The following is a 26,596-nucleotide window of genomic DNA, read 5'->3' on the forward strand; positions in this document are numbered from 1 at the left end:
TCAATGTTGCCCTTGTGGACTTGATTTGGATGGGCGATAAAGGGACCGCCCGTCGTAATCTCAATCACCATTTCCTGTTCTGCTCTGAAACCCCCGTTTGGGACGGGGGCTGAGGTGTCCCTGGCTGAGGTGAGCTGGGACTTCCATTAATATGGACATTGGTGGCCTTGGCCCCCGCGTTTCCCGCGTGACGCTTTCGCTCGGTTGCCCTGACCAGGACCTGAAATGGCTGGCCCTGTCGTCTCATACCTCTTTAAGGTGGAAGTCTTCTGTTAACGTTTACGGGCAACTGCGACGTGTTTTGCTGATCCTGCTGGATCATGTACCTGACCGGACTGTGCGTATCCGGTGGTGACAAGTAGGTACAGCTGACGTCGACTGATAGACATGCCGCCGTCCTATGTTCATCCAATTCATTCAACTTAAGGTAGCTCGAATTTACAGTGCTGATGCCCCTTGCTGCAACTTATCCATTTTCCACCATCTCAGGCATTCCTGACTCTAGTTCTGAGCAGCCAGCCAGAGGCTTCTGATAAAGCCAGGGCACATCAAGAATTCGACCAGATACGACCGAGTCCCTTCACACAGCGTCCGTTCGGAGCCGTTGAAAGCTTGTTGCTCCATTCTTGTCTTTCTTGGCTCACACAAGTGTCGTCACATCGGACTTGGATGAGAATAGCATCGTCAACAACACCGGAGCTATGGGGTTCATCACTAGGGGTTTCCCTGGGGTCTTTTCTGGGGATCCGCTATCCTGCCTACCTAACAGAAATGCAAGTTCCTTACTTGACGTTTCGCTAAGGCAGGCTGTGCATCTGCAGCCCCATCCAACCGTCAACCTCTCAGGGCTGGCTAATAGCTAGGCTCGTTCCTGACAAAATTATAGGAACCACCAAAGCGCAACCCCCACCTATCTTTGCGGGCTTGGCGAATATCACCACTCCTCGTTACCTCGATGAAAATGCATGCTCTTCGCAATTACACAACCTGGATTTCCAGAAATTGTATGAACTTGGAAGAAGAATTGAGTGCTCAAAAGGTTGAAGTAATAACCGAGTTCTTTGGTGACATAATGGCCGAGTTGTAGGTTATCAAACTCTGGGGTGGGCTTCCCGTAGTTCCCATAATTTTGTCATGAACGAGCTAGGGCAGGCTGCCGTACTCCGACTTGCAGCGACAACACCCTGGCCTCTGAATGGCTTACCTGGCACCACATTTGCTTTTTCCAAGAGTGTAACATCACGGCTACAACTCTTTCTCCAAACGTCTTGAAACCTCCAGCTGTGCTTATTCTTGATGGCAACATTGCCTCAGTCCTTTCGTTGAGTCTCCTCGTCCATGACAGATTTCCTGATCCGTCTCCGAGCCCATCTTGGTTTATCCGTCTTATGACCCGAGAACACGTTAGTTTCGTTCGCCAGCCAACATCTCCCGCCTCCCTCTCAATCCAGTTCGATCTTTGCTTTATGGTTCAACAACTCGCACTACGACATTCTCGGTCCACGCTTCCGACCATAACCGCGATTCTAGACAACCGTCAAGGTGTTAGACTTAGTCAATGCTCAAATTAGAGAGGTGAAAACTAGAAATACCTAGTCTCTTTACCTTTCGTCTGAAGTCTTGACGACCCGCGCTTTACACGCTCTTTCAACCCGATCCGCCATGCCGTGACTGTCATCGCTTCAGTCCAGCCTTCAACCTCTCCCTTGTCGTCCGAAACTCTGGTATCGCCAACGGGTCCCATCCCATTCTCCATAAGCCGCGTATCAGACGAATTGGAAGCCGCAAACAACGCTTGTATAATTCGAGTTGGTGCGGGAAGTGGGTGGACTACGGGAAGAAAGCAGGAAACAGGCACAGCAGGCAGGTCTACACCACTGAACATTCGTTTCGATTACCTAAGGTATACATACATACTTCGGAGAATACCTTAGCATTTGGAACCACCTATCCTTTCTGTTCCCCCTTCTACCTTCCTCAGGACATCATCAATTTCCCACTCAGCTGCATCACTTGTGCTGCCAACATCAGTCACTGCTCAAACACCAACAAAAAGAGCTTGCAGGTCACAGCTACTTCTACTTCTTCCAGCTGAGCTCATTCATTACTGGCTAACCATACAGGCCTAGCCCCTGGTGAAGGTGCCATTGGCCTACATTACGTTGCCGCTGTCACTGACTGCCGCCCTCTTGATGGTTTCCTAACCGAATTGTGGTTGCCACCATCATTTACCACAACACTTGTTTTCCTCCCTCCTTGAAGGACACAGACACACAAAAGTTGAAAGCATAGTCCTTGGAAAGCTCGGTTGTCAAGATGGCCACCTATACCGCCCAAACACGGCCTACGCGGGAAGGTACCATGGCCAATATCAATATCAACACCACCTCCACGCCTCCTTCCATGGGGATCTCGACCACTTCGCCTTCTTGGCCTTTGGGGCCCTTTCCCGGCAGAGTGGATTCCCACGCCAACTCGCACCCGCTCCCGCACCAGCTCCAGCATCCGCTTCAACATCCGCTTCAGCATCCACAGGGGCCTTCGTCGGCACAGGAATCTTCGCAACAGCTACAACAACCGCAACAACCGCAACAACCGCAACAGCAACAGCATCCGCAGTGGCACCCGCACCCTTTTCCGCAGTCGCACCGTGCCTTTGGACCTCCATCAAGTCCTGGTATCACCAGTACCACAAACAATCTGAACCAAGTGAATTACTACACCAACTGCAACGGCAACAGTACCGGCGGCGGAAACGTGAACCCCAACGGGAGCATAAACCGGCCACCAACAGCAAAACCTCAGATCCGCCGTCCTCATGCTGCCACGACCGCCGGTCGATTTCGAAGTGCCACCAGAGTCCCGGACCTCCCTGTCTTGAACAACTTGCGCATCACAGCCAACACGGGCAGCAACACCAACGCCGACGATTCCAGCTCGTCTGACGACGATTTCCGCTCTTCAAGTGCCCGTGCTTCTCAGAGACCAGCCCACCGACGCTCCATGAGCCATCCCTTCCCGTCTCTGTTCTCGAGTAAGAAAAAGAAGCCGTATCAGATGTATGCTGGCGATTCCGAGTCCGAAACGGTAGACGAAGCCGGTTATGCGCCCAAGCTCGGTACCAGCAGACCCCCAACACAGCACTCGCGAGGTCATAGGAATGTTCCTTCTATCGGGAACAACGACTATAGCACGGGAAAATGCATGGCGTGCGGTTCCTTGGTGCGGTGGCCTAAGGAGCTCTCTGTCTTCAAGTGCACCATTTGCTTGACTATCAACGACCTACAGCCATCCACCTCAGGCCAGGGGCAAGGGCAGGGTCCCAGACGGGATGCTCCCCGGAACTCACCTCCCGCAGCAGAAGAGCGAGTCTTCTCTTATGGTAAGAAAGAACCTTAATTAATATGGCTGTTTACTCGCTAATACCTGCTTAGAACGACCAGTTTCTTTGGGTCATACAAAGTCACTGGCTTCACAATGTTTGCGTTCCTTTCTTTCGTCTGCTCTACGCTCAAAATTGGGCCGGCTGGCAGATGTGCGGCCAGACTCTTATTTTACCTTGGCAAAGGTTCCTTCTAGAGATCAGCATGAAGGTCCAATGTCACCACCAAGGAGCCCAGGAAGGGGACCGCCACCGAATAGGGCGGCAGGCGTGAGTCTTCAACCACAGCGTGATGGACTGACAGTCCCAAACACTTATCTGGATCCCCAACGGCGTTCTAATGGAACGCCTCGGTCATATTCATCATCCTATCCCGAAAAGCGCCCAGCGATCCCTGATCTCGGCCCTCAAGCACCTTTACATCAAGCGAGCCCGCAGATTGCAACCCCAGACGTGGATTACAGGCGGATATTTAAACGGCTTGAAGACTATATAGTCAGCTGCGTTACCTCGTACCAGTGTCTGAACACTTCGTTTTCGACAACACGCCCGGCTTACCAGCCTAGACCTCCTGGCGAACCAGAGCGTCGACGTCGGCCAACGCAATCGCAACCTCAGCCCCGGCCCCAACCATCACCTATGCCCCAACCCGAAGCCCGGAAAGACTCGGTTACTGCGGATCAGCCGTTTGTTGAATTGGACGCCAAGATGTTGTTGCTAGGGGACTTTGCTGAGAACGGTCTCTGGTGGACGGGAGGGCATGAAGAAGTGGTACCAGGGAGGTCATCATCTAACCGGAGCGATCCAGGTGCGTCTGCAGTCAGCCCAAGGAGCCCTCGCATTGACTGGACGGAACTAGAGGAGTGGTACACGGCAGTGCTCGATGCTGTTCGGGCGTGGCCTGTGGTTTACGATGAGCTTGTGAGCGAGGATCCGACACTGGCTGTGCCTCCTGAGGTGCTCAAGGAAATCGAAGCACAGCTGCTTGTGGGACAGGACCATGTCCATAGGTCGCTTTTGAAGGCTAGCGAGACGATTATGAAACGGCCCGGACGCCCGATTATTGCGCCTCATGAGCTACGGTTTATCCTCATTCTTGCCGCTAACCCACTGCTTCACACCTATTATAAACCATACCTCGGCGAGTTCCGGCATATGGACTCATTCTGGTCTTCTCAGGGCGGCCCATCTTCTGGAAGGCATTCCGGAATCATCAAGCGTATCGTTGGTCTTTTGTCTAACACACCCAACGAGTGTCACAACCATCTCGTGAACTGGTTTGCGAGGTACCCTGAGCCACTGTTCATCAGGGCAAAGGATCTCATTCATAGTTTCCTATCATTCCGACTGAACCGACAGAACGAGAAGAAGTACGACGCCAAAGTGGATATTACTGCTGGTTTGATCCCAAGTCTGAACGCTGGAAGGTCTGCGGCATCCCTTCACGCCGCATTGGGATCATCACAATCAGCAGGAAAAAAGCAGAAGGAAAAGAAGAAGATATACAATGACGACTGGCAAATCAAGGCCTCGGCCCAAGTCCTCGCATTGATCTTCGCAGCCAACAATACAAACCACTCTCAGCGTAGCCTGGCTAACCGCACTGCTGGGCAAGCTGCGAGCACGAGGGATCGAGTCCAGATGCGCGGGCAGATTCTAGCTACAAGTGATTTCTACACCACCCTTCTCGACGATTCCGATCTTGTGGCGGACTTTGAAACATGGGAGACGAAAAAGGGGAAATTTGCATTCTGCCAGTTCCCCTTCCTTCTCAGCATAGGGGCCAAGATTCAAATTCTCGAATACGACGCGAGGCGGCAGATGGAGGACAAGGCCAGAGATGCCTTTTTCAACAGCATCTTAACCCACCGTGTCATTCAGCAGCACCTTGTGTTAAATGTCCGTCGGGATTGCCTGGTGGATGACAGTCTCAAGGCCGTGAGCGAGGTGATTGGTAGCGGCTCGGAGGATATCAAGAAGGGCTTGAAGATCAATTTCAAGGGAGAAGAGGGCATTGATGCTGGCGGGTTACGGAAGGAGTGGTTCTTGCTCCTCGTCCGTGAAGTGTTTAACCCCGACCATGGTAGGTGATGCCTCTATCGAAAAGTAACTCTACTCCGTTCTAACACTTGTTTCATTAGGGATGTTTGTCTACGACGAGGACTCTCAATACTGCTATTTCAACCCCGCCTCTCTCGAGCCATCCGAGCAATACTTCCTAGTTGGCGTCGTCTTCGGTCTCGCCATTTACAATTCCACCATCCTCGACGTCGCCCTACCGCCCTTCGCCTTCCGCAAGCTCCTCAGTGCCGCACCACCCCCCACGCTAGCCACGTCCCAGCCCCGCCAACCCATGACCTACAGCCTTGACGACCTCGCCGAATACCGGCCCCGCCTCGCATCCGGGCTCCGGCAGCTACTCGAGTATGATGGCGATGTCGAATCCACCTTCTGCCTCGACTTCGTCGTTGACATCGAACGCTACGGCTCCACGGAGCGCGTCGCCCTCTGCCCCAACGGCGAGCGCCGCCCCGTCACCAACGCCAACCGCCGCGAGTACGTCGACCTCTACGTGCGCTACCTGCTCGACACGGCAGTGACCCGCCAGTTCGAGCCCTTCAAGCGCGGCTTTTACACCGTCTGCGGCGGCAACGCGCTGTCCCTCTTCCGCCCCGAGGAAATCGAGCTGCTGGTCCGCGGCTCGGATGAAGCCCTCGACATCTCGGCGCTGAAATCGGCGGCTACGTACGATAACTGGAGCACAAAAAATCCCGTGGAAACCGGGGAGCCGATGGTTAGGTGGTTCTGGGAACTCTTTGAGGAGGCTTCACCTGCGGATCAGAGGAAGTTGTTGTTGTTTATCACGGGCAGTGACAGGATTCCCGCTGGGGGCGCCGCGGCGCTGTCGATTCGGATCAGTTGTTTGGGCGATGATTGTGGACGGTATCCCACGGCCAGGACGTGTTTTAATTCGTTGGCGCTGTGGAGGTATGCGGATAAGGAGACGTTGAGAAAGGTTTTGTGGACGGCGGTATTGGAGAGTGAAGGGTTTGGGTTGAAGTGAGTGAGGTGAGGGAGGGAAGTGGATGATCACACGATTTTTATGTGCTTGTTGTCGTGATGATGAGTCCATGTGGACGACGAGTTGGGGAGATGTATAATAATAGGGTAGGAGACTTGGTTGAGCTTCGATGGATGGGTCTTTGTTTTTGGTTACTTTGCATATCCCACCCAACTGAGACTTGAAGGAAGGGTCAAGAGAGAGAAAATTGCATCATCATCATTATCAGCAGCGGCATGGGCGGCATCCAATAAGAGAGAGGAGAAAGTAAGGAAGTAAACAAAAGACAAATACACATACGTAATGCATGTACCTATTGAATGGGCCAGGAAGTATTCCTTCCATATGGCATTGCATACCTAGGTAGTCTATGCGCCCTCGGACTCCATACTATGAAAGCGCTCATGGGCAGATAAAGCGAAGAAAGGGATGAAATGGTTACATAGGGGGCATTTGGTGCCATCACCATCTTCCCCATCACCATCGCCTCTGCTCATACCACCCGCTCCTCTCAAGTAGTCTAGTTCTTCTTCATCAGCTTCATCATTCTCCCACACATTACTACCTTCTTCGTCATCCCAAACTTCGTCGTCGTCTTCGATGTGAAAGTAATCGATAGTAGTAGTAGAAATAGGCAGCATAGAATCTTGCTCGTAGCCATCGGGCACGGAATCGGGATGTTGATGGTGCTTGATGTCCACGTCCACGTCCACGTCTTCTGCAGCATCCATGCCCGTATCCCGATCCATATCCATATCCATGTCCAATGTTTCCAAAGGTTCGGCTCCGGGTCCAATCCGCTTTTCGTCGGCGTCGGCGTCATAACTGTCGACGAGATGATGATGTTGGTGTTGATATTGATCGTGATCGTGATCATAGACAGTAAACTCCCTTGCTTGCATGAACATATCCTTGATGTCCCTTCCTCCGCCGCCGCTGGCTGTGAGATCGACACAGTCCATGTTCGTCACGCAAACGTTTAGCAGCCCGATGCTATACCCTGTCCCCTTCTTCGCCGCCCCTTTCTCCTTGGAGTTGATGGGGTTAAGTTGGTGAAACATAGGAATCAACGTCTCCATCACCAGCCTTTCGACAATCTGCTGCGCCATCGCCATCGCCAATGCCGTGTTGTCACCATCACCACCCCGGTCACCATTACCATTGGCAATACCAAAAACATACCCAGGCAACGGCCCGCTCTTGGAAACCCTCAAGTATCCATACCCCTTCCCCTCTCTCGGGGTTACCCGCGGTCTCGTCGTTAACCGCAGCGTTTTCGGTCTTGCTATCCACCTTTGCTTGTCGTCGCTATCATCCATCAGATCGGTTTTCATCCTTTTCAGCAATGACGAAGTAATCTTGATCAGCTCGGAGCGGATTTGGACGAGCGAGGTGAGAGGGCGAGCATGGTACGTGTCTTCGATGCTGATTTGCGTGGGGAGGGTGCGGGCGGGTTTGACGGGGGAGGGGTCGTGGCCTTGGAGGAGGGAGAGGAGGTGTTTTCCGGGTGTTGTTGTTCCTAAGGCTGTGCCTGACCCTAGAGAAGAAGAGAAGAGGGAGTCGAGTTTTGAGGGCGTTAGGCCGGGACAGGAGAGGAGGTTGGCGACGGTGATATCCTTTGGGTTCAGGTTCAGGTTCGGGCCTCCTGGACCAGATTGCGAGATGAACCACTCCGAAAGAACAGAGGCCGTTTTACCTCCAATTCCCGGGATTTTGCAAAGTTGATGACTTCCCATGAACTTCCGCACAGTTTCCTCGCCACAGCCGTCGGGACCGAAAGATAAGAGAGTCGTCTGGTTCCGCGGTTTGTTCACGTTGCCGACTAACTTGGCGAGGAGTTTATTCGTGGATATCCCGCAGGCCGTGGTGTACCCTTCTTCTTCGATCTTCATGCGGAGATGAAAAGCCAAGTGGGAGGCGAGGAGGAGTTTTGTTCGTAGGAACAATTCCGGCTGCTGTCGTTCACCACCTCCTTCTCCATCTCTTGTATCCCCCTCCCCAATACTGCTGGAACCATAAACACATCCCGCCCACCGGCTTGCATCAAACACGAACCCCTTCTCCGGATCTTCCCTGTCTAAACAAAACCACGAATGCTCCAAATCATTCCTGTTCAGAAACTCCAGGTTATACTCAACCAGGTCACTTACATCCATCCAGACTTCATCCAGCCCCAGTCTTTCGACCTTGTCGTTCCACGAGTACGAGCGTAGCAAGGAGTAAATCCGCTTGGACACGTCCCGGAAGGGCGTCAGGTCTTCGCCGTCAACGACGACCAGGTCCGGACAGATGGCTAGCGCGGAGGCGATGGACATGAGCTTCTTCACGCCGAGGCGGCGGGCGGGGTAGTTGCATGTTGCTAGGAGGGACTTTTGGCGGATGCCGAGGGGGAGGGATTTGAGAGGGGGTGATTTGTTTTCGAAGACCTTTTGTTATAGAAAATTAGTGAGGTGGTTTGGCGCTATTGGAAGGGAGTGGAGGTGTTTCTGTTGCCGGGTTGGGTTGGGTCTTGGTGTCTGGAAGAACTGAAGGCGGTTTTGGTTTGTTGACATCATGAATAAAAGGAAAAGGGGGCAAAGGGGCAAGGGGGCAAGGGGCAAAGGAGCACAACCGTAGGTAGGTTACGGTTGCTGGGGTGAAATAGAAATAGGGGTGGGTGGGTGCAATTACCTACCTGGGCGTAGAAGCAATCGAGATCCTACAGACAGACCAACATTCACACACATGAAAAGTCAGAACCCGTTTTCTTTGCAAATATCTTTCGATTTAAGTAATGCATGAACGATAGTAGGGAAGGAGGTTGTACAAAATGGAGGATGATCCGATCATCGTGTTTGGTTTTCAAGTTTTTCCTGGGGTGATCCATTGCGGCAAGACCGCATCACGACGGGAATGGGTGATGGTTGTGATTCCAAAAGATGCCTTTTTACTTTCCGTGATGAGAAAGGGTCCATCGAACAACCCCAGTCTGTTGTCCCATCGATGTCTCTTTTCTTTTCTCGAAACGAATTGCAGAAGGCAGCCGCGGATGCACAAAATATTGCTTTTCTCTTTTCTCTCCTGATGTTGTTTTTGCGGGGAGGTTGTGGACAGGCTTGCTCGCTAGGGTCCTGGTAGCAGTTGGGCTTCACGACTTGGGATGCGCCGTGAGTTGTCGTTTCGAAAGAGGTGAGGTTGAATGGTGGTTGTTTGTCCCACGTTTTGGCGCGGTTTTGGAGGTCGCAGGGTGGTTGCAACAGTTGCAGTGCTGAGGATGTGACAACTGTAAAGAGTGGGGAATTGTGGATCTCTAAGCGAAGGATGCCCCACCTGTTATTTTGGATGTATTGCAATTGGCTCCCGGTACTCAAGATTGGCGCACAGACCAGTCCCGAATGAGCGGCTCAATTGTGATTTGGAGCGCCGATGGAACGGTCCCAGCGGTCCTGAACGGCACTGAACGGGTGGGAGGGTGACACCCAAGATTGACTTTGATTGCCCGCCGTGACTAGGACCGTGACAGCGAATGACAGCGACCACAGCGCTTGCAAGGCAGGCCAGGGAGAGATCCCGTCCCCGGTCACAACTGTGATGATCATCCTTTGTAGCGTGAATTAGGCGACCCATAACCCTAAATGGGAGGGACCCTCTGCCCAAATGGGAAATTCCAATCTTGAGCCTAGAGTACTTTATCCCAGCATGCCATTGATGACGGGAAATGTGTGACCTCTTTTCACATGAGGAATGGGTAAGAGCAAAGAGGGCGGGCAAGTCCACAATGGAGAGATGGCGTGGAGGTTGTGAAAAGTATCAATCTCCCTTTTTGTGTTCTCTAGCCTTGTTAGTACTGGCCTGGTCCCCCAGTCCTCTTCTCATCTCATCTCACCTTCCCGCCTGTCCTGCTTGTGTCTCTTTCCATCTCAACCCCCTTCCCATTTTCCACATCATCCCATCATTTGTGTAGAGGTAGCAATTGGAAACACACCTGGACACAATGTCGTCGTCGTCTTCAGTCTAGATCGCGAACCTTGTCGCTTCCTCGCCCTCGCCTTGAAGTCACCTCCACAACGGCTGCAGCTTGCATGAGGCTGCTGTACGCACTACTGCAGACTACCTCAAGGTTCAGTTACCTCTACAGATTCCCTTCTTCCCTGACTGGGCTGGATACCTTAGGGCATCACGATATTTCCACCTTTGGCGGCGATTTCGACCTCCAGGGCAGGAAGGCCTTTCCCCGCCAAAGCTAAATTCATTCAATTCCAATCTCACTCTTTCGCTCCTCCCTCTCTCTCTCTCTGAGTGTCCCGGGCAGAGCTCTCGTTCTCTTTGCTACTGCAATTTCTTCTCTCCAGCTCTCCCGTCGTTCTTCCCTCACTGTAAGACCCGACCGGACCATCTCGATCTGATTGACCTTCTGCATGCTTGGGCAAAGGTTCACTTCTTTGCTTGGGCGTGCGTTGTTTGTGTGTTTTTGTGCAAAGACACTAACAAAGTCAGATCTTGCAGCGTTACCGCGGGAACGTTCAGTCACAAACAAGGCAACCTCCACACACACGAGAAGTCACGCATCTCTAGAGGTATCTTTGCACTGACCCTGGCCGACTTGAAAGTTCGGACGGAAAGCTCAGATTCTTCCAATCGTCCAACGCTGCTTCCGTCATCATTATCGCTTCTCCTACAACCCGTCTTGGCTCAGCTCAAGCTTCGACATCAAGCCTCCATTGGTCCTCCTCTTCCTCCTCCTCCTCCTCGTTGCTCAGCTTACCAAAGAGGTACCTCATCACTACATACACATAAAGATTTTGGAATATCCTTGACTATATCGACGACAACGACGGCAACAACGATAAAGCTTCCAATCAAGCTATCATCATCAATCCTTCGCCGCACGGTCGATTCTTTGGCAATCCACCGCCGAGGCCGAATTCAGCTATACACCGCCGATATCGAGGACGACGTGCTGGCTCATGTCCTCCCAACTCATATCGGACTTCAAGACATACTAACCCCAGTTCGCCTCCCCAACGGCCAATGGCTACGAGATGGCATCCACTCCCTCGAATCGACACAAGCTTACTCCCGCTGCCTCTCCCTTTGTCACAAGGACTTCTAGGTCCCCGGGTCCTCAACGCTCCCGTACCCTCAATGAGACCTGTTTGTCCCTCAGGCGTGTCATAGGCACCACTTGCTCCTCGCCTACCGGTTTCGATTCCGTTCACTCCTCTTTCGCCTACATTGCCGGCGGAGCTGTGGTGGTTGTTGACGTATCGGGCGAGCATTATTCCCAACGCTTTTATCGAGCCCGTCCCTCGGCAGTCCCCGTCTTTGCGCTTTCACCCGTCTCACACACCACCGCAGCGAATTCAAATCCGACACCGAAAGCCAATGACAGTAGGAACAGGACCACTGCTTCACAGAGGGAATCGGCCTATCAGACAGCAGACTCATCACAGACTTGGACAAGTCGCGAGCGCATAAAGGCTGCCACTTGCCTTGGCCTCAGCCGGGATGGACGATACCTGGCAGTTGGCGAAACGGGCTATGCTCCCCGCGTACTCATCTTCAACCTCCAAGATGCCTCGTCCGATACGCCGTTGGTTTCCATCAGTGAACACGCATTTGGAGTCAAGGCGGTAGCATGGTCACCAGACACACGGTTCTTGGCCTCTCTAGGAGCTGCCAACGATGGGTTCCTCTATATATGGAAGATCGACACAAGAACTGGTGCTGCCAGGCTCTTTCAGCAAAACCGCTGTACCTCTCACGTCAAGGGCATGGTGTGGATGGGCAACAATTTGATAACATTGGGTGTCCGTCACATCAAGGTCTGGAGGGTTGAAGAACCACCGCCCATCTCTCCGACAAAATCAAAATTCTCACAACAAGAGGCGGCCTGCTCGGCTGCCCAACTGGCCCAAAAACCATTGCCTGGCCGAAATATTCTGCTGGGTTCTATGCTGGACGCCACGTTCAGCTGCGCTCTTGCACTTGATGAAAATAGGGCCATCATCTGCTCAGAAACGGGCAGTGTGTGCCTCTTGGACGACACAAACAAGCAAATGAAACTAACACGACTGCTGGACCTGAACTTTCACGTCAGTTGCATATCGATGAGGAAAGAGATGCTTTACGTTGGCGGGAAAGATGGTCAGCTGGCAACTCTCGCACTCGATGGTGTCTTGGAAGGCATCCCCGATCCTGTTATTCATAACCCACACACGTCAGACGGACTTGTGGCCCTGGGCTTTCTCGCCGAGAATTTCGTAACGATCGACAACCGCCGAACAATCAACATTTGGAGTCCCGACCATATTCCAGCCGTATCATCCGACGATCCTCACCACATTCCGATACCTGGCGCCGGCGATATCGTTGGAATACAAGAGCTTCCTGGGTACAATGGCGCGGACGCATCCTTCGTCACCTGGTCAGCATCTGGAAGGATCAATCTGTGGAATATGGATGGCCTCATCAAGTTGACGCTTGACGTTCCCGTGGACCAGGTAGAAAACAACACCGATGGCGAGCAACCGGTCAATCAGCTTGTGGTGGTTAGAGCCACGAAAGATGGAAGTCTCTTTGCTGTGGGGGATAAGCTCGGCGTTCTTCGCATCATTGACGCCTCTACGAGAGTCTGTTTACTTGAGACGAAGGCACATTCTTCTGACTGCCAGGATATCACCATCTTCGAGGACGAGTCAAAGCTTCTTATCGCATCTTGCGGCAGAGACCGCACAGCCCAATTGTTCCATCGAACATCTTCCGGCGCAATTGAGCACTTTCAGACACTGGAGTTTAGTGCCAAGGTCGTCCAAGTTTTGATTCCCTCCCGCGACAAAGTTCTCACCTGTTCGCTGGACCGCACCCTTCAGATACACGATCTGGTTTCGAAAGAGAGTGACCCTGATGTCATGGCAGCCATTCCTTCCAGGGTCATTACGCTACGGGCTTCACCGTCCTCAATGGTGGTAACGCCTTTTGAAAAGTCAATTTTTGTATCACTTTTGGATCGCTCAGTTTGTCATTTTGATTACAACAATGGACGGCTCTTGAACTCGTTCAAATGCAACGACGAAGGAGGGTCCGAGACCGTTATCTTGGAATCGCTACGATACGGGACAACGGGGGAAATGGGCTTCTTGCTTGGCATTTCCAATACAGACAAATCCATCCGAGTATACGACGCTCAGTCTGGGGCCTTCATGGGCCGCGAATGGGGTCATACGGAAGCCATCAACGGTGTGGTGATGGTTGAGGGCGAGCAGGCTGGCAGAAAGATTATCAGTGTCGGAGAGGATGGGACCATCATGGTATGGGGGCTGGATATACAGTTTCCAGTGACTGGTTCCAGGAACCGCGATCCTTCGCCTGATAAGACCACCAGTTCAAGGGCCAACAATCCGTCTGCGCACAGCCGACCGCCACTCAGGAGGGTTTTATCAAAGGCTGAGCTAGCCGAGTTTCAACGACCATCTTCATCCCATGCCGGCAGCAGCAGACAACGCCGTCTCTCACCCGGTCGGATACAGTCTCGTCGATCCTCCCAACAACACGCACCCATTTCCACGACACGCACACCAGTAACGTCAGGGAAGCGGATCAGCCCCGATGGCACTGGGTCCATTCGAATCAAACGCAAAGCCCTACGTCGAACATCTTCAGGAGCAGGTAGCAGATCCGAAAGCCCGCCTTCCGAGGACAACGGCATATACCGTCGCTGCGCATCACCCCCGCTCATCAACGGCGACACAACACCCACAGCAACCTCCTCCACCATCCGCTCCTCCGCCCGCAAGAAGAGCAGCCTGTCCAACCTCCGAAGCAACACCGCCCCCAGTACATCCGCAGGGCCAAGCAGCGCCGCCAACGGCTACGGCTTCGGATCCCTCAGCGCCGCCACCGAGCAGACGTGCCGCCAACTACGCGCCTACCGCAAGAAGCTGGCAAGCCCCGACGCTATCAGCGGCGACATCCTCGCCGAGCTCGACGCTGAACTGCGACTTACCGCGGCCGCCCTCGGCGAGCGCGCGATTCGTAGCCGCAGCAGCAGGAGACCTCATCTCCACCAGAACCATCACAGTCACAGCTACTGCGGCCATGATCGCGATCGTGGACACAGTCATGGTCATGACAGAGGAGGAGAAAAGGCGCTCAGCGAGGGCATGCTCACCAACTTGCTGGATCAGTACAGTGAACGGTTGGTCAGCATGCTTGATGAGAAGTTGAGGATGAGGCTTTTGAGCGAGGAGGAGAGGGAGGCGATGATTAGTGCGCGACAGAATCAAAGGCCGAGGACCTCAGGAGAAGGGTCGACAAGCTCGGGGGCGTCGGGAGTGACGGAGGGGAGGAGTGGGAGTAGTTCGGTGGGCAGCACGATTATGTGCATCGATGGAGATGGGATTATGATGCAGGGGGGAGAGGAAGAAGAGGATGGTGGTGGAGAGGCTGATGGGGAGACGGAGTGTGATGGAGAGGGAGAGGGAGGAGCGGACACCGAGGCGGAGGCGGATGATGCCTTCTGTGGTGGCGGAGATGGAGAAAGGAGGAGGAGGAGAGAGAGTGCCAGTGAGTTGAACGAGAGGATGTTGGGGTTAGGCTTGGATTTACATCGTTAGGAAACTAAGGAAAGAGAAAAAAGGAAGAAAGGAAAGGACGAAAAAGAAGACAAAGTGGATAAAGATACCCATACCCCTTACTGAACAATTTTCTTTTCTTTCTCCTTTTGTTCATCATGACTTTGATTTTTCAGGAACAAACAACAGCATAGTCTACTACCCACACCACATGTGCACGCCACCGCACTTATTCTTTTTGTCACAAATTTTTGTATCACCGGCAGGCAGGCAGGCAGGTAGATTGGAGAATCACTTCGACGGCATTTTGCATCAGGTTGGAGTGGTATTTTGCACTATTGGAGACAGTAGATGGGGGAAAGGAAAGGTGTAAAGGTGTGATAGAAGTGGTAGAAGTGCTCTTAATTCACTAACCCAGGCTAGCAGATCTCGCGAGGCGTTTAGGTACCTAGTTTAGGTAGTTCAGGTAGAATGGAAAAGTTCACAACTGACAGACGTATTGCCATGCTTTCTGGGCCATCATTTTTTTGTCTTGACTTGTCTTCACTCGCCTTGCAAACTTTGATTCCTGCAGAACAATCAACCACTCGTCAATTTCTTCCATTTCTAACCTTCCACGCCACCACCAAAACCTGTGTTGTGTTATACTATCCTGTTTCTTCTATGCCATGTCATTTCATTGACTTGATACACCGTTATACACCGTGATCACACACCAATCATGCTATGCTATGCTATGCTATTTCCCCCTTTTGAACCTTGTTCATCACCTCTCCCATTTTTTCCCCTTTCTTTAGAAACCCCCCCCCAAATTTTTGTCATAAGACATGTACAAACATAGTTACTTGCGCACAGCGCAAGCCAACCAGCCAGATCAACTGGAAAAACATACCCCTAAGGATGTCGTGAACGTCCGTGTCGTTCCCCTTGTCGTTGCCGCTGCCCCTGCCGCTGGTGCTGCCGTTCTCGCTGAACGATAGATGAATACGATGAGGATTGTAAAGAGGATGACAACGATGATGACAACGACGGTGACGACGAGGATGTCGCGAATGTCGCGGATGAGAGTACCTAAGCCCCGGTCCTTGATACCCTTACTGCATGAGCGGGAGCGATAGTTGGAGCTGGAGAAGCGCTTGTTGCCATGGCGTCATCTCCCTGTCCATCGGCGTCTCCGCCTCCAACACCGTTGCCGTTGCGGAAATGCTGCTGCTGATGTTGTTGAGGATGACCCTGCCTCACCGACTCCTCCATAACTTCCATGACAACTGATAACTCATGCGTTTCATGCGTCTCATGCGTCTCACGAGCATGAGCATAAGCCTCCTCCTCCGCGTGGTCCTCATGCCCATGCTGCTGATTCCTCTCTTTCCCATTTATTTGCCTTCTTCCCTCCTCATGCCCGTCATGCCCGTCATGTCCTCCATCATGTTCCTCAGGAATCTTTCTGTTGCTACTCTTACCCTTACGACGACTCTTAGACAACAACATTTGTTCTCTCAACTTCTTCCAATCAGCCTTCCAGTTCTCGATGCTGCGGACGAGCTCTGGGTCGGCGGCCTCGACGGGCGGGAGGAATTCGTTCACTAGGGTCTCGATGGCGCGCAGTTCGAGACGGAGGTGTTTGAGTTCGGATTCTTGGCTGGAGATTTCTTCTTCTCTGTTTTATTTTTGGTTCATTAGTTGGTGTGGACAAGGGGATAGATATATTGACGAATAGATAGATGGATGGTCAAGGGGATGGAGATGGATGTGGTTAAAGGGAGAATGAGGAATGAGGAATGAGGCACTTACAAATAGACAACCTCCTTCTCCAGATCAAGAATTCGAGAGGCGGCGGCTTCTGCTCTTTCTACCAGGAGGGCGTGGACGTGCTATTGTTTGTCGTTGGTTAGCCTTTTGTTTCTTCCCCACGAACAGTAGTGTTTTTGAGTGAGATGGAAACTTACATTCGACTCCTCCCTCCTCGTCTCCAAGCTTTTCAAAACTGCTTCCAACTGAGCAGCTAGCTTCTCAGCTTCGCCCGCGATGCGCTCTGTCTCAACGACATCCCATCGTTTCTTTGCTTCCACTTCCACATCCACTTCCACTTCGGCAACAGACACTGCTGCTGTACCAGCAGCACCAACAGCGGAAGGTTTAATCTCCGCAGCCTCCGCCAGCTTCAAGTGAACTTTTGAAGAAGGCGATGGTGAGTGCGCCCGTGACTCAGGTTGTGACGGTTCCGAGCCGGAAAAGCTTCTAGCTAACCAGCCCGGGGCGGCAGCAGCTGCTGCTGATGACGCAAATGCGAGCATATCCTTTAGAGGCGAGTGAGGCTGTTTCTCTTGGTCATGTTCCTCATCTTCCTCGTCTCCATCGCTCTCGTTTTCATTTTCATTTTCGTCTTGTCGCTGTCCACCACGTCTCGGTACCCTCGCTGAAGGGCCAACAGGAGGCCGCTTCATCGTTCTCAAAGCATCCCCAACCGCAGTCCCCGTTCCCTTCCCAGTAAGAACAGCCTCCATCTCATCCACCTTGGCGTGCAACTCACTGATGCTGACATCGCTAAGAACACCACTCTGGTTCGTAGCCGTCGTTTGGTCGTCCTTGGTCTCCTGCAAATAGTGAATCAAATCCGTCAACCGTTCCACCAGCATGTCTTTGCTGCCTTGCGTGAGGTTGTCGTGGTCGTTTTCTTCTGTCTTGTTAGCTGCTGCTGCTGTGTCCACCCGTACCGGCGGGTGCTGGTCATCATCGCTGAGTTCATCATCGGCTTCATGAAAAGAGAGGTTGTGGTCGTCGTCCTTGATAGCGAGGTGGTGAACCGTGCCATGGCTGTCGTTGACGTGAGTGAAGAAGGTGCCGGTGCCGGAGCCGGAACCATAACTGGTACTGGGACGGGACCCAGCAATGCTGGCGAAGCTGGGGGCTCGGGACGATGAGCGGACGGCCTGGAGAGAGGCGGAGAATTGCCGGCGGAAGGGAGAGAGTGGTGAGGAGGGTCCTAGGCCTAGACCTCCGACGAGATGATAGAGCGTCGAAGCTGCTGCTGGTGGCGGTAGGTGACGGGGTGACGGTGAGGGTGAAGGTGAGCGGCTGCCGTGTCGATGGAGACCATGGCGGTTTTGGGCTCTCTGAGGGTTGTTGGGTGGTGTCTGGGGACGTGGATAAGATGGATGTGAGATGACTTGTTGTTGGACATTTCTTGAGGAGGAGCCTTGTGGGGGAGAGCCGAAGCCAAGAGGGGATCGTAGTCCTTTTCCTTTGGGAGAGGTCTGCGAAGTGGAACGTACCGGACTACCTGTTGTTGCTGTTGTTGTTGTAAGACTTGGCAACGGGGGGTGAGATGGGGATCTGGGTTGCGGTGGTATCGAATCTAGGTCCGAGTCCAAGTCTGAGTCCGGATCCGGATAGGCTGGTGCCGTCGCTGACCGTCGGTGGTCTGGTTCATCATCATCGGGCATCGTGATGGTTGAGGGTCCTCATGGGATCGATGCGATGTGCCAATGCAACCACCCAATGAAGTGTTATGTTTTTCGAATAAAGGGGCGTATCAGATTGTCAACACGTCATTGATGAGTGACTAGCAGTGGAGGTATCGGCGATGTTTTTGTAGCATTTCGCTATCCCGAACTTAACGCCCTGCTTGGCTTCCTTTCTCACAGGCTGGAATATTCGGTTTGATATCGTTGCTGGACTTTGAAGCCCAAAACAGTTGGAGAAGATGTCTTGGAAGTTTTACAGGCTCCTCTGCTCCGTCAAGATAGTGGAGCAATTCCACCGTCGTGTCGCTGTGCTGTTGGCTGCCAGCTGAGGGTAGGTATTTCTTTGTTTGTTGGATCACCCAGGAAAGCTTATTCAAGAGAGAATGGAAGGTCACCAGACAAAAAGGGAACTTTTGTACGTTGTTGTTATTTCAGTGTTGTTGTCATTTGAGGTTGTCATGGGTGAGGTTTCCCTTCCGTTCAGTTGCTATGGGCCACAGAGTGAAACATTTTCTGTTCGGGCACTGGAACAGTAGGTGGTTCGAGCTCCCTAGGTAACTGTTCCCCGGACAGCCAACACTCCAGCGCCAGATCTCCAGACGGTGAGCCCCACAAGGTGAGTGGAAAGCCCCCGGACTCCGGGCCAGGTGAGCCCGGCGAGTCATGGACAATCAAAGACAAGGAACGGCGGCGCACAGCCAGTGAGAAATAAACCCGAATGTTGCCGAATTGTGTTTTTTGGCGCAAAAAGAGAAAGAACCGAAAGAGCGGACGAATCGGCTGTCACTTTTTAACCGTCCGAGATGCCCCGCCATGATTGTCTCTTGAGGCTTGGAATTTTGGGTGGAGAGGAGTGAGTGTATAGGCTTCAGGAGAGTTGAGATATGTTGGCTCAGTATCTCACCATTGTAAAGCCACCATGTACGAGTTACGTTTTGATATCAGGCTGTTTGGCTCCTGGTTTGTTTACTTTTCAACAGTTCGTCTGAAACTCCGAGCACGCAGTTGACCATGACGTCAAGTGGAGGTTCAAAGAGGTATCCGTTTGTCAAAGCTCCCGTCCTGTTCGTGAATAGAAAGTGACCTATGAAATGGTATTTGAATGTCTTTGAACTTTCAATCACATGTTCGTTCAACCCGTCTCTCGGCTTCTCCTTTCCCCTGGTCTCAACTACAGTAGTACCACATGCAGAATGGACCTGAAGACCAAGAACCCATACTGTAAAGCTCTTGATGACTTCTGAGAACTTGCTTTTGAAACTGCCTCGTCGATCCAAGAAGATCTGATATTCGCAACGCCGAACTGTCCGCGTCTCGGCGGCTGACTGTCAGGAAGTGAAGGTCACCCAAGTTCCTCCAATGCCCAGTCTCTCTCCATGTCACATCAGCTCCTCACTGTGTTTACCGTCTGCGGAACGGAGGGGTCCCCGTGTTTGCAGCGCGTGTCTTGGGGACATGCTGGAGTGTGGGGTAAGCTACACTACCTCTACCGGCCTCGAGCCGGCTTCCGCCGCTGGAACGCAAGTCGCAACCCAAACTGAACCCCAGGGCTCTCAGAGACTCATTAGTTGTAGACCTGGAGTGAGGCCCGGAAGGCTCATGATTGACGATTCCAGCTGTGTTCCTCGGCAGAGATTGGTGTTGAAGAATGACTGTTGAGGTTGTCATATCCGATATTCTCCGCCTTTTCGGTCTGGGGTAGACAATCAGAAACCCCAATAGAAGGACGGGATATCAGGAACAGGGAAGAGAACACAAACGCAATGGAACCTTGACTCGAGGGGTGCCGTACGATACTGGCATCGCAAAAGTGACCGCCGCCGGGCGAGAGGGAGTTTTGACCTTTAAGCCAAAGATAGGCGAGCCTTGTGCTTCCACTTCCAACTTTCACTTGTGCTCTGTTATGGACGGGAGGGACGGGAGTGGTGCATCCAGCCCGGCTGCATGATTGTTGGTTGTTAAGACACAGTCGCTGTGCAAGTACATTGTGGTAGCTTGCAGTAACAGACACTGAACGCACTGGGTGCATGCTTCTCTGTGTCTGACGGTGGGCATCCAATGCTGATCCCGCCAATTGCTGCCCTGGTGTTGACTGTTGACTGTTGTTTCCCGTCCCCCGGCTACATGGAGCCCTTGTTAGTGCGGTGACTAAGAAGCTGAGGCACATGAACAACCAACTGACTCTCTTTCAGTTCTGCTAGGAACTCGACCTGTCTCCATTCCCTATAACCCGAGTACCAGCCTACCTAAACATTTTCCTGCGCTTTTGCTTTTTTCCTTTTCTTTTCTTGGACTCTTCTTGTCGTATTTCCTCTCCCTTTCTTCTCCCAAGGGAGTTGTTTGACACTGCGCGTGAATTGGCGACAACCCTTCCATAAGACGCCGCCAACACCATCCTGAACAGGATATCGTTTCCCATATCGCCAGCACCATCACCACTAACAAAATCCACTTGCGTCATTGTCGCCGGATCCGCTTGCCTCGGTTGTGTCGACCCTGGGCCATCTTTGCGCCCGACTGGCTTGTCCTACAGGGAGCGTACCAGAACCCTAGCTGCCAGTACCTCTCGCCCACAACATCCGACGCCGTCTTGTCCGGTACCTCTAGATAGCCGTAGCTGTACCCATCAAAAGCCGTCAACCCGCACCAGGCACCGTGCAGTTCCCGCAGCAAAAGTCCATCTTCCTCCGACAACGAACCAGTCACTCCTCTTCAACCACACCACATAGCCAACCCTCACTACCTACCCAAGAAACGCCCTGATCGAGAATACCCAATTGCGATCCGACCCATCCGGAACGACAAGCAACGCCCTCGAAGCCCAGTTTTCCCTTTCTGCATGGTGCACGGCAGCCGGCCTGCACTCCAGCACTCCACTGCTCTCTACGACATCAATTGGCGACAGTGATAGCGGCGAAGGCCCGTAACCACCAGCCAACATGTCGTGGAAGATGAGCGAGAAGCTCATGGACACCATCCGGCACTATGCAAGCTTTCCTGCTACCGGAGTCAGCTTGCGCCAGATGGTCCAGTTCGGCGAGAAGCCTTCTACCGGTAAGCCTTTCTGTCTTCCACTCTATGAAGCGCCTTGCTAACCGGTGCTGTCATACAATCCAGGAACCTTGTTCCGCGCCTCCCAGTTCCTTGCTGAAGAGCTCCCCATCCGTCTGGCCCACAGAGTCCAGGAACTTGATAACCTTCCAGATGGCCTTAACGAGATGCCTTCGGTCAAGAAGGTCCAAGCCTGGTACGCCCAGTCGTTCGAGGTGCGCACACAACTCCCACTTCTCCTCTTATCTCCCTTTGTCCCACCATGTGTGAATGTCTAACCGGTCAAATTTAGGAAATCACACAACTGCCACGGCCACACCTAGCAAAAGATGTCAGGGAGCGGTTGATGAGGCCGTCAAGAACCGGAAAACACGCCTACCTACCAGAAGCGACACCAAACCCAAGCATAGAGGAGGGTCAATACACCTCACACAACGGAGGAAACTACGTGAACGGACTCAACCACAAAAAGTTCTCGGCGTCGAGGAGATACTTCGCTATGGTCGATGATACAGGGGACTGGCCTCCCGATCTACACCTTTACAACCAGAAGTTTGCGCAGACTCTGCACAAGATTAAGAGGCGGCACGACAGTGTCGTCACCACCATGGCCCAGGGCATCCTGGAATACAAGCGCAAGAGGCAACGCATGCAGATCGACCACAACATCCAGTCCTTCCTCGACCGTTTCTACATGTCGCGCATAGGAATAAGAATGCTTATTGGGCAGCACATCGCCCTGACGGACCAGAACCACTACCGCGATCCCTCATATGTCGGTATTATCTGCACCAAGACCTATGTCAAGGACCTCGCCCAGGAGGCCATCGAGAACGCCCGATTCGTCTGCGAGGACCACTACGGTCTCTTTGAGGCTCCCAAGATCCAGCTGGTCTGCAACCCCAACCTCAACTTCATGTATGTGCCAGGGCATCTGTCGCACATGCTCTTCGAGACGCTCAAGAACTCGCTGCGCGCCGTCGTCGAGACCCACGGCCAGGACAAGCAGGAATTTCCCGTCACCAAGGTCATTGTTGCTGAGGGCAAGGAAGACATCACCATCAAGATCTCGGATGAGGGAGGCGGTATCCCCCGTAGCGCTATCCCGCTTGTTTGGACCTACATGTACACCACCGTCGATCGCACACCGAACCTGGACCCCGACTTCGACAAGAGCGATTTCAAGGCCCCCATGGCCGGTTTCGGCTACGGACTTCCCATTTCGCGCTTGTATGCGAGATACTTTGGTGGCGACCTTAAGTTGATCAGCATGGAAGGGTGAGTCACCCCCGGGTTGTACTATTTGGGGCTTTATGCATGCTAACCTTTTTTTGCGTAACAGATACGGAACCGATGTCTACCTGCACCTCAATAGGTTGTCAAGTTCGTCAGAACCTCTGCAATAGCAACCAGCAGTCATGAGGGGTAGCGGAAGCCCAGGAACCGCATCCCAAGGATTGACGCTGCCATCGTCACTGAGATACATGAAAAAACGGCTTAAGGACCTCGAGGTCTCGGAGCGCAAGCAGGTTGGCGACACCGAAGCCACAGTCCACCCTCCCAGTCCATCTCAGCAGCAGCCCGTGCCTTCGTCGGCCTTCTCCTCGGGAACCGGAGTAAGAACCAAAGACAGCGCTCTTTAAGAGAGGAATTATACGAAAGAGGGCTTTTTGTGTTAATTCTTTGTTTTTTTCTATGCAGGTGGGAAGGCTGGCGGCGGGTTTGTTCTCTGGATCTGGATTTGGTCGGCTTTTTCTCGTCTTGTCAACTCTGTCGTTCGGCTGGCTCGGCTTTTCGGTTGCTGGAAGCGGTTGACCCCACGTTTACACCTACCTACCTACCCACCGATAGACAAAATAATGTACGAAAGCTTTACGAAACGAACACACACAAACACGGACGAACCGGTTCGCACACAAAACCCAAAACATAGCAACATTTACGCGCAACATGCAAACGACAACACAAAGCATGGGAATTGGCGCTATTCACATTTGGGGTAGGCGGGTGGCTTTTATGGATGGAAAGGAATGGGCGAGGGGATGGGAACGAAGTGGAAAGAAGTAAGAGCTTACCCACTGCGGTCGCTCATATTATGTCAATCAAATAGGGCGCCGAAAAGGAAGGGATGGTCATAGATAGGAAGATGAAAAGGAAAGAGGAGGCGCGAGGGTTACTAGAATTGTGCGGGTTGACGACTGAAGGGGAATGTCATGATGGACGACGACGACGGCCACCCAACATACGCAGCGAAGAAAGGCAAAACGGGGGCCAGGTCGTCACATGGAGGGAGAGAGAGAGAGAGAGAGAGAGCGAGAGAGCTGAGATGAATGACAACACATATCCACAACACATCTAGCCTGTCAATACCTGTTTCATTGTCCTTAACAACTGTATCTTGTTCTAACAGACATACATATTCGAGTATAAGTATGGCTACATCATTTTACTAATAGCAGTAAGAAAGTCGTGTGTCTATCAGTATGTATGTAAGTGGTTGAGTGGTTGGACTACATATCAGAAAATGGGTAGAAATTATGAATGATAATAGAGAGAACCCTATAGTTATTAATAGGTTCTTGTTATGTCAACGATAAATGATTATAGTCCGGTGTATATTGTAGTCAAAGTAGATACTACTTCTGTTGTAATTTTAGGTATGAAATGATATGAATGGTTTCTAGAAGAGCAAAAAGGTAAGATAAGAAAAACGCTATACTATATTCTTTTTCTTTCTCCCCTTACTTTCTCTCGAGAAATATTTTTCTGAAATTAGCTCTGGCTAATTAGAGAATGTCTTTTGAGAGTAAACTAATTAGGATTGGGTATCTATAGAATTGCTAAAATCCTTAAGTAATTATTACGATTTTTTCTTACTTGGAGAAGGGCCCGGCGCCTACTTTCTACCCTATATTGGTTACAATAGCGCTTTTGAAGGATGATATTTTAGCTACGCTACGTAAAGTAAATAAGAAACTTATTTAGGAGCCCAGCCCGCCCTCTAGTCGCTAAAAGGTTTATTAAAGCTATTAATGCCCTTTACAGCGCTTTTACTATACCTATTTAACAGCGGGTGGCCGCCTCTCTTTAAAAGTAATTTTATTCTTTTTTCTAATATATATATGCTAAAGGAAGAATGACCTGTTTTCCCTTTTATTTAACGACGGTGGCGGTCCTTAATCGATAGGACTAATTTATAGTTTAGCGCTAATATATAATTTAGTGCTAAAAAGGTCCGATTCTATTAGTTATATCAATTAATACTTTGGAGATTTCCTCGTTTATTTTGTATTCCGTTTTTATTCCAGCTAATTAAAAGAAGCTATAAGCGCTTACTAAGGATGTTAAGAAGGAAACAACTTAGTAGGAGATTAAATTAAAGAAGAATACGAAAGTTAAAAATACGGGCCCAATATCCGCTATTATTAAATATTTTATTATATATGTTTGCTGCAATGCCCTAACTAGCCCATAATAATAGCACTAGTATAGAGATGCTACAGTGAACTATGCACTTGTAGCAGAGCGGAGCAGAAGCGGTAGGAAGTACAATAGCAGTGCTGAAGGAAGCAGCGTAGTTGCAAATAAAATAGAGCTCACAGAACAACAAGGCTCGTGCTAATCAGAGTGAGCCCGCAAAACCCAAGCACCAAACACTAGGAGCTCACGGTTGCGTGAACATCCGAAAACAGATATCTCGCAGAGAGCGAGCAGGTATAAATGGACTACGGGAGAACTCAGATTGTCAGATAGTTTGACAGTAGTCAATTGATCATTATCACCGAGACCAGTATAACGCTACTATACTTGTTGTGAACCCTTTGGCTTCACCAAACGTCTACTGATAGTTTTACCTTCAGCCATCTGATTTAAGCAGATCAGACTGCCGTTCGTCACATTTTTATATGCACGAACGTTGAGTATGTAAAAGCTTCCAGAGTGTAGAAGCTTCTGTAAGTTAATAGGAGTGTGTGTAGGAGTACTATACCATAAAAGGAATGAACTAAACCTATAAGCTTTTGATACATTCCATGATGACAAATTAGACTAGAAGAAGTGTTGAACAAGTTAGAGAATCCCAGAATACAGTAGCAAAACCTCTGTATTCTAACACGTTCTGTGGGAGCTGAGCTAACTGATTCCGTAGAAGGAATAGTTCAATCAGCCTTTTATACTACAAGATAGCACAAGGCAGTTACAAAGCACAGTACTAGCTACACGTTAACAGTATAATTAAGGAATATTCTATTATATTCAGAGGGAAACTAAAGTGTATATTATAGTATAATAAGTTTTTAATTATATAAAGGACGACGATTTAGAGATTTATTATAAAGTTTGTAGAGAAATTTGTATTAAATTGCATTAAGGGAAGATTGACGTTACTATAATACTTAAAGAGTTGGGTAATATTTTCCGTTGGAAAAAAGACTCTTTAGATGATAAACATACTTAAATTAACGTTTAAATTAAAAATTATTAAACTCCAAAAATACAATTATTTATTTAGTTAACATGGTGTTCTAGCTTTTAAGTAACAATTCTTTCCTGCTATATTAATATTAAAATCTTACGTTATTTTAAAAAATTACATAATGGACTTTGGAAGTATCAACCGACGAAGAGATCTGTAAAGCTTTGTTACGAACTGAGAATGAAGGGCACGGGCCAACCAAGCCACCGGTACATAACAGCCACGCGTAAGCTACGCAGTGTAACCAGAGGTAGGAAAAGAGCTCTGGGCAGGCAAGGGCTCTAGAAGTCGAGCCAGACTCACGAATCGAGCCAAACTCACGAATCAAGCTAGCTTGTAAACCACACGCTATAGGGTTCACGTCTATGTGGACATTCGGAAACAGCTATCTCGCAGAGGGCGAGCAGGTATAAAGGGACTACGGGAGAACTCAGATTGTCAGATAGTTCGACAGTAGTCAATAAATCACTATCACTGAGACCAATATTGCAAGCATACTTGTTATAAACTCTTTAGCTTCACCGAACAGCACTGATAGTTTTTACCTTTAACTATCCCATTTAGGCAGATCAGACTGCCGTTCGTCACAAATGATCATTCCTCACTTAC

The 26,596-nt window shown here is 51.0% G+C and overlaps 5 protein-coding genes across 5 annotated transcripts; 3 read left to right on the top strand and 2 right to left on the bottom strand.

Annotated features, from left to right (window-relative positions):
* Positions 1-2,316: 2,316 nt before the first annotated feature.
* SMAC4_06747 (uncharacterized protein) lies at positions 2,317-6,446 on the top strand (the record flags this gene model as incomplete). Its single annotated transcript, XM_003344922.2, has 3 exons — positions 2,317-3,382; positions 3,435-5,465; positions 5,524-6,446. 3 exons carry the CDS (start codon positions 2,317-2,319, stop codon positions 6,444-6,446), a joined length of 4,020 nt encoding a protein of 1,339 aa, XP_003344970.2.
* A 365-nt stretch (positions 6,447-6,811) lies between these two features.
* Positions 6,812-9,309, bottom strand: SMAC4_06748 (uncharacterized protein; the record flags this gene model as incomplete). Its single annotated transcript, XM_003344923.2, has 2 exons — positions 6,812-8,869; positions 9,250-9,309. The coding sequence occupies 2 exons, from the start codon at positions 9,307-9,309 to the stop codon at positions 6,812-6,814; spliced, it is 2,118 nt and encodes a 705-aa protein (XP_003344971.2).
* Positions 9,310-10,641: 1,332 nt separating this feature from the next.
* SMAC4_06749 (uncharacterized protein) lies at positions 10,642-15,474 on the top strand. The gene is made up of 2 exons (XM_066090509.1): positions 10,642-10,798; positions 10,920-15,474. Exon 2 carries the CDS (start codon positions 11,465-11,467, stop codon positions 15,035-15,037), a length of 3,573 nt encoding a protein of 1,190 aa, XP_065947284.1. The 5' UTR covers positions 10,642-10,798; positions 10,920-11,464; the 3' UTR covers positions 15,038-15,474.
* Positions 15,475-15,779: 305 nt separating this feature from the next.
* On the bottom strand, positions 15,780-18,721 carry SMAC4_06750 (uncharacterized protein). Its single transcript, XM_066090510.1, has 3 exons — positions 16,945-18,721; positions 16,790-16,869; positions 15,780-16,655 (listed from the first exon to the last, which is right to left on the bottom strand). Exons 1-3 carry the CDS (start codon positions 18,439-18,441, stop codon positions 16,067-16,069), a joined length of 2,166 nt encoding a protein of 721 aa, XP_065947285.1. The 5' UTR covers positions 18,442-18,721; the 3' UTR covers positions 15,780-16,066.
* Positions 18,722-20,774: 2,053 nt separating this feature from the next.
* SMAC4_06751 (uncharacterized protein) lies at positions 20,775-23,985 on the top strand. Its single transcript, XM_066090511.1, has 4 exons — positions 20,775-21,516; positions 21,580-21,728; positions 21,806-22,791; positions 22,856-23,985. The coding sequence occupies exons 1-4, from the start codon at positions 21,402-21,404 to the stop codon at positions 22,917-22,919; spliced, it is 1,314 nt and encodes a 437-aa protein (XP_065947286.1). The 5' UTR covers positions 20,775-21,401; the 3' UTR covers positions 22,920-23,985.
* Positions 23,986-26,596: the final 2,611 nt, after the last annotated feature.

The sequence above is a fragment of the Sordaria macrospora genome, chromosome 5 (assembly GCF_033870435.1).
Source record: "Sordaria macrospora chromosome 5, complete sequence".
Lineage (NCBI taxonomy): Eukaryota > Fungi > Ascomycota > Sordariomycetes > Sordariales > Sordariaceae > Sordaria > Sordaria macrospora.

Bases quoted from the DNA above. Each gene is read 5' to 3' on its own strand.
- SMAC4_06749 (XM_066090509.1), top strand. From the start codon at position 11,465: ATGGCATCCACTCCCTCGAATCGACACAAGCTTACTCCCGCTGCCTCT.
- SMAC4_06750 (XM_066090510.1), bottom strand. From the start codon at position 18,441: ATGCCCGATGATGATGAACCAGACCACCGACGGTCAGCGACGGCACCA. The intron at 16,870-16,944 runs GTAAGTTTCCAT...GACAAACAATAG, and splicing joins CGAGGAGGGAGGAGTCGAAT to CACGTCCACGCCCTCCTGGT. The intron at 16,656-16,789 runs GTAAGTGCCTCA...AAAATAAAACAG, and splicing joins GAGAAGGAGGTTGTCTATTT to AGAAGAAGAAATCTCCAGCC.
- SMAC4_06751 (XM_066090511.1), top strand. From the start codon at position 21,402: ATGTCGTGGAAGATGAGCGAGAAGCTCATGGACACCATCCGGCACTAT. The intron at 21,517-21,579 runs GTAAGCCTTTCT...CATACAATCCAG, and splicing joins CGGCGAGAAGCCTTCTACCG to GAACCTTGTTCCGCGCCTCC. The intron at 21,729-21,805 runs GTGCGCACACAA...GGTCAAATTTAG, and splicing joins GGTACGCCCAGTCGTTCGAG to GAAATCACACAACTGCCACG.